At 42.2% G+C, this 7,151-nt stretch overlaps 1 protein-coding gene across 1 annotated transcript in view; it reads right to left on the reverse strand.

Annotated features, from left to right (window-relative positions):
• Nucleotides 1–3,078, reverse strand: part of LOC115138594 (1-phosphatidylinositol 4,5-bisphosphate phosphodiesterase beta-1-like) — a 29,158-nt gene extending 26,080 nt beyond the window's left edge. The window contains exon 1 of the mRNA XM_029675606.2: nt 2,574–3,078. Coding sequence (XP_029531466.1) covers nt 2,574–2,672 — 99 coding nt within the window. The 5' untranslated portion in view covers nt 2,673–3,078. The remainder of the gene's footprint in view (nt 1–2,573) is intronic.
• Nucleotides 3,079–7,151: the final 4,073 nt, after the last annotated feature.

Raw genomic sequence — 7,151 nt, forward strand, 5'->3', positions numbered from 1 at the left:
TGTATAAACTGCTCTCCACACTATTCTACGGTATCTTAGTCACTTTTAAATTGTGTTTACATATTGCATCACCCATTTCATATGTATATACTGTATTGTATTCTATACTACACCACTGACTGTTAAACAGCCATCTCCAGCACATCAGAGGCTCCTGTCTATAGACATAGATTAGGAATCACTGGCCACTTTAAGGAAATGAAACACTAGCCACTTTAATAATGTATCCGTATCTTGCATTACTCATCTCATATGTGTAAACTGTACTCTGTACTATTCTGCGGTATCTTAGTCATTTTAGTTGTTTGTAAATATTGCATCACCCATCTCATCTGTACATACTGTTCTCTATACTATGTATACATATGTATGTACTGTACTCTATACTATGCCACTGTATCTTAGTCCAATGCCACTCTGACATACACTACCGTTCCAAAGTTTGGGGTCACTTAGAAATATCCTTGTTTTTGAAAGAAAAGCACATTTTTTTGTCCATTAAAATAACATCACATTTATCAGAAATACAGTGTAGACATTGTTAATGTTGTAAATGACTATTGTATCTGGAAATGGCAGATTTTTATGGAATATCTACATAGGCGTACAGAGGCTCATTATCAGCAACCATCACTCCTGTGTTCCAATGGCACGTTGTGTTAGTTAATCCAAGTTTATAATTTTCAAAAGGCTAATTGATCATTAGAAAACCGTTTTGCAATTATATTAGCACAGCTGAAAACTGTTGCCCTTATTAAATAAGCAATAAAACTGTCCTTCTTTAGACTAGTTGAGTATCTAGAGCATCAGCATTTGTGGGTTCGATTAGAGGCTTAAAATGGCCAGAAACAAAGACATTTCTTCTGAAACTCGTCAGTCTATTCTTGTTCTGAGTAATGAAGGCTATTCCATGTGAGAAATTGCCAAGAAACTGAAGATCTCGTACAACACTGTGTACTACTCCCTTCACAGAAGCGCAAACAGGCTGTAACCAGAATAGAAATAGGAGTGGGAGGCCCCAGTGCACAACTGAGCAAAAGGACAAGTACATTAGAGTGTCTAGTTTGAGAAACAGACGCCTCACAAGTCTCAACTGGCAGCTTCATTAAATAGTACCCGCAAAACACCAGTCTCAACGTCAACAGTGAAGAGGAGACTCCAGAATGCTGGCCTTCTAGGCAGAGTTGCAAAGAAAAATCCATATCTCAGACTGGCCAATAAAAATAAAAGATTCAGATGGGGAAAAGAACATAGACACTGGACAGAGGAACTTTGCCTGAAAGGCCAGCATCCCGGAGTCGCCTCTTCAGTGTTGACGTTGAGACTGGTGTTTTGCGGGTACTATTTAATGAAGCTGCAAGTTGAGGACTTGTATTTGTATTTATTATGGATCCCCATTAGCTGCTGCCAAAGCAGTAGCTACTCTTCCTGGGGTCCAGGAAGTCTGTTTCTCATACTAGACACTCTAATGTACTTGTCCTCTTGCTCAGTTGTTCTGGCCATTTTGAGCCTCTAATCGAACCCACAAATGCTGATGCTCTAGATACTCAACTAGTCTAAAGAAGGCCAGTTTTATTGCTTATTTAATAAGGGCAACAGTTTTCAGTTGTTCTAACCTAACTGCAAAAGGGTTTTCTAATGATCAATTAGCCTTTTAAAATGATCAACTTGGATTAGCTAACACGACATGCCTTTGGAACACAGGAGTGAAGGTTGCTGATAATGGGCCTCTGTACGCCTATGTAGATATTCTATAAAAAATCATCAGTTTCCAGCTAAAATAGTAATTTACAACATTAACAATGTCTACACTGTATTTCTGATCAATTTGATGTTATTTTAATGGACAAAAAATGTGCTTGTCTTTCAAAAACAAGGACATTTCTAAGTGACCCCAAACTTTGGAACGGTAGTGTTTATGTATATATATTCTTAATCCATTCCTTACTTACTGTTTTCACACAGTTGAAGTGTACCTATGATGAAAATTACAGGCCTCTCTCATCTTTTTAAGTGGGAGAACTTGCACAATTGGTGGCTGACTAAATACTTTTTTTGCACCACTGTATGTGTATTTTGGGTATATGTTGTGGAACTGTTAGATATTACTTGTTAGATATTGCTGCACTGTCGGAACTATAAGAACATGCGTTTCGCTACACCCGCAATAACGTCTGCTAAACACGTGTATGTGACCAATACATTTCTTTTTTTTACACACGCACACACACACACACACACACACACTCTCTCTTTTTTAGGTGTTGGAACATCTTAGCTAATTGAGGAGGGATTTAAACCATGGCAGTTACCATAGCAACAGGCCAGCACATTTCTCTGTATCCATGCTCTGTGCTTAAAACCTTCAACACACTTAGACACACTCTTGCAAACACACACACAGCAACTACGTTAAAACATATTTGCAACCAACATTACATGCGCAATCACAACCACAAAAGTCAAGTGTGTGCACATTTTTATCTTAAATGTCTGACACTTCTCGCTGCTAAAATCAGCACAAACTACACACATACACAGAGACACACAGACACACACCCACTGATACTCACATCGTCCCATTTCATGAAGCGGCTGCCATTCTTCAGAGTGTCGGGGACGGTCAGCGGTTTGAGCTTCAGAGCATGTGTCCCTGGCTGAGCCCCTGCCATGGTACACACACACCTCCAACCTGCTGCGCCGGAAGTCCTCTTTAACCTGCCTTCTAGTCTTTCTCCTCTCCTGTCTTGCTCTCCTCTTCTCTCCTCTTTAGTCAGTAGACTGAGAGGGTTGGATGATAGTGAGCTAGTAGTTACATCACTGAAACAAGCTGCATATCTGTCTACAATCAACAGTCTCCTTTGTCCTGTATAGTCAGTTCTTCTATAGAATCAACAGTACACTCCTCTCTTTAGTATAATGTGTCCTACTGTACTAGCTGAATAATGTCTTAGGGTTATCCTTCTAGTATCGCTGTCCTCTTGCATACCTAGTGTATATCTGGATAATATAGTACTAGCTGCATAATGCCTTGTTCTATCTGTCTGCTCTCTCTCTTTGAGACAGAACTGCTACTGCCTCCCCACACTGACTCACTCTAACATGCTTATTGAGCCTGCACGCCCACACACACACAAAGACACAGAGAGAGAGAGAGAGAAAGAGAGAGAGAATATAAAACCAAATAGACCGTTTTTGGATCCATAATAAGTCTATTTTCATGTATCTAATTTCTGATCAAATAATCATCAAAGACTGTAGAGAGTTTGGGCTCACATGTACAGGACCACACCATAAGACCATACATACCTGTACAGGTTTTCCAGCATGGGTGGTTGAAAGGGTTTGGATCCTAAACAACTTGACCTGTGGCTGGTGTGTGTGTGCAGGACTACTGCAGGAGCTATTTCAGCTCTAACTCTCCCACTCCCTCCTCACGTGGTGAAGAGCCGTGAGTGTGTGGGCGAGCTACAGCATGTATGTAGTTTATATGGTATGTGTGTGTGTGGTTGATATGGTGTGTATGTAGTTGATATGGTATGTGTGTGTGTGGTTGATATGGTATGTGTGTGTGTGGTTGATATGGTGTGTATGCGTTGGGGGATGGGGAGCAAGAAGCAGGTGATACACTACATGGCTTGTCGAACATTTCATTGTACACCATTTTGCTGGTCCCCCCTTTGCTGCTATGGACTTCGCTTTCTGCACAGGGTCATTGTCATGCTGAAACAGAAAAGGACCTTCCCCAAATTGTTGCCACAAAATTGGAAGCAAAGGAAAATGTCATTGTATAATGTAGCATTGAGATTTCCCTTCACTGGAACTAAGGGGCCAAGCCCAAACCATGAAAAACAGCCCCAGACCATTATTCCTCCTCCACCAAACTTTACTGTTGGCACTATACATTCGGGCAGGTAGCGTTCTCCTGGCATCCACCAAACCCAGGTTCATCTGTCTGATTGCTAGATGTGGAAGCATGATTCCTCATTCCAGAAAACACTGTTCCAGAGTCCAATGGTCTTGAGTTTTACACCACTCCAGCCAATGCTTGGCATTGCGCATGGTGATCTTAGGATTTTGCGGCTGCTCGGCCATGGAAATCCATTTCATGAAGCTTCCGACAAACAGTTCTTGTGCTGATGTTGCTTCCAGAGGCAGTTTGGAACTCGGTAGTGAGTGTTGCAAGCAAGGACAGACAATTTTTACACGCTAAGCGCTTCAGCACTCGGCGGTCCCATTCTGTGAGCTTGTGTGGCCTACCACTTCGCAGCTGAGCCATTGTTGCTGCTAGACGTTTCCACTTCACTATAGCAACACTAACCAGTTGACCGGGGCAGCTCTAGCAGGGCAGAAATTTGACGAACTGATTTGGATAGGGGGCATCCTATGACGGTGCCACATTGAAAGTCACTGAGCTCTTCAGTACAAGCCATTATACTGCCAATGTTTGTCTATGGAGATTACATAGCTGTGTGCTTAATTTTATACACCTGTCAGCAACAGATATGGTTGAACCAGCCGAATCCACTAATTTGAAGGTGTGTCCTCATACTAGTGTATGAGGATACAGTTATGAGTGTCCAAAAGAGCGAAGGAATTTGAGGGAATGTGTGTGTGTGTGTGTGTTTGTGTATATGTATACAGAAACCATAGGTCTATGCGTACCCTCTTCTCTCAGGCAGTGCTAAATAGAGAATAGTGTTGTTACAATGTGGATGCAATGATAGACTGTAGAGGAGATGTGAGGACACACAAACAGGCAGAAAGATTGCCCCTCAGAGCCAAACTGGCAGCCGGCCCAGTGGCTGGGCCTGAGACTCCTGCTGTCCATAAGATACCAAAAAGTGTTGGCTGGCTCAGCTGGGTCTTTGGTGGAAAAAGAAAACGATGCATCTACCTGATGACAAAGACACATTGGTAAGGAACATGTTATTTATTCATTCTATAGAGAAACTTTAGTGGATTCATATTTTTCTCTGTAGCTTCATTTACGTTGCTGTTATATTCTTCCTCGGGTTGTCTGCGTTCAAAACGGAGGGCAAGGCTAATGTATTCACTTTAATTAATGTCAGTTTAAAGTAGTGGATGTGTAACGGCAGATCTCCTCTTCGTCTGAAGAGGAGTAAGGATCGGACCAAGATGCAGCGTGGTAAGTGTTCATGATGATTACTTTAATAAATAAACTGAACACCATAAAATACAAAACAATAAATGTGAACATGACCGAAACAGTACAGTGTGGCGACAAACACTCACACGGAAACAAACACCCACAAACCAACAGTGAAACCCAGGCTACCTAAGTATGATTCTCAATCAGAGACAACTAAGGACACCTGCTTCTGATTGAGAACCATACTAGGCCGAAACAGAAACCAAACATAGAAAAACAAACATAGACTGCCCACCCCAACTCACACCCTGACCATACTAAATAAAGACAAAACAAAGGAAATAAAGGTCAGAACTTGACAGGATGACCTTTGTATTTTAACTGTGAGAATCTTACTAATATACTGTATGTATGATATAAATACAATTATGGGAATGCAGTACTTAGGGGCCTACTTGCAAATTCAATTAATAAATTACAGTGCTGCAAGGATTCTGACACAAACACAAACATCTGCCCACATCACCCACTTCCTTGCTGACCTTCATTGGCTACCTGTTCCTCAAAGCCCTAAATGGTATCAGACCTACCAACCGGTCAGATCTACTCTCCCCCTATGAACCTCCACGCATATGGTCAAGGCATGCCAAACTGTTTCATGAACTCAGGACCCGATGCCGAACAATGTAGGACCGTGCCTTTTCCTCCCACGACCCACACCTTTGGAACACCCTTCCTGACAATCTCAGGGCTGTTCAGACTGTTGGGGCTTTTAAAGCAGGCCTTAAGACTCATCTTTATCGGCTGAACTACACTTCCTCCTAGACTTTGATTGTTATTTTTATGATATGGTTATACACTGAGTGTAGCAAACATTAGGAAGACCTTCCTAATATTGAGTTGTACCCACCCCCCTTTTGCTCCCAGAACAGCCTCAATTCATCAGGGCATGGACTCTACAAGGTGTCGAAAGCATTCCACAGGGAATGCTGGCCCATGTTGACTCCAATGCTTCCCACAGTTGTGTCAAGTTGGCTGGATGTCCTTTAAGCGGTGGACCATTCTTGATACACACGGGTAACTGTTGAGCATGACAAATCCAGCAGCGTTGTAGTTCTTTACATAAACTGGTGCATCTAGCACCTACTACCATACCCGATCAAAGGCACTTAAATATTTTGTCTTGCACATTCACCCTCTGAATGGCACACATACACAATCCATGTCTCAATTATCTCAAGGCTTAAAAATCCTTTAACCTGTCTTCTCCCCTTCATCTACACTGATTGAAGTGGATTTAACAAGTGACATCAATAAGGGATCATAGCTTTCACCTGGATAGTCTTCTTTCAATAACAGAAAGTATATTGGGCAGATGTTCTACAAAATGCACCCTGATTTGACCATCACAACAGCTCCAACTCAGATGCCTAGGCCACTCCCTGGCCAGCTCCCTCCCACACACTCAAACCTCATGACACCAATGGCTGTGCCATTTGATCGTGTTGGCACTCTACCCTACTGAGGTATGTTTCTGTACAATCCTTCCAAGTATATACATTTTATTAGCTGTTCTTTTACTTAGTATAACACACGGCTAAAGTAGCAATGATATAAATCATTTTCTTTTTGTCCCGCAGGCCATTTGTCCAGAGTGGATTTTCCCACATCCATAAATGGATTTTTCAGCATTTTAAAAGACAAAAAAAAGAAGAATATTTCAGAACATTGCCTTAGGTGGATGTCATGCAGGTGTTTGTACACTTTTTTCTCTTTTGTTAATTTTGTTGGTTGTTGGTCCATGGGGGGGCGGGTGGGTCTTGGGGGTGGGGAATGGAATTATTTAATTTATACATTTTTCTCGGGGGGAACTGTGGGGGGGATCTGGTGGCCTGGCATTTGGGAGGCTGGTGGCCTGGCATTTGGGAGGTTGGGTCAGTGGCTGATGGATTGCTGGTTCGTGTCCCCGTTTTTGACCTTGTGGGAGATCTGTTGACATGCCCTTGAGCAGGGCGTTGACCCTGGTTGCTTCTGTGTG

This window comes from Oncorhynchus nerka, linkage group LG12, assembly GCF_034236695.1.
Source record: "Oncorhynchus nerka isolate Pitt River linkage group LG12, Oner_Uvic_2.0, whole genome shotgun sequence".
In the NCBI taxonomy this organism is placed as follows: Eukaryota; Metazoa; Chordata; class Actinopteri; order Salmoniformes; family Salmonidae; genus Oncorhynchus; species Oncorhynchus nerka.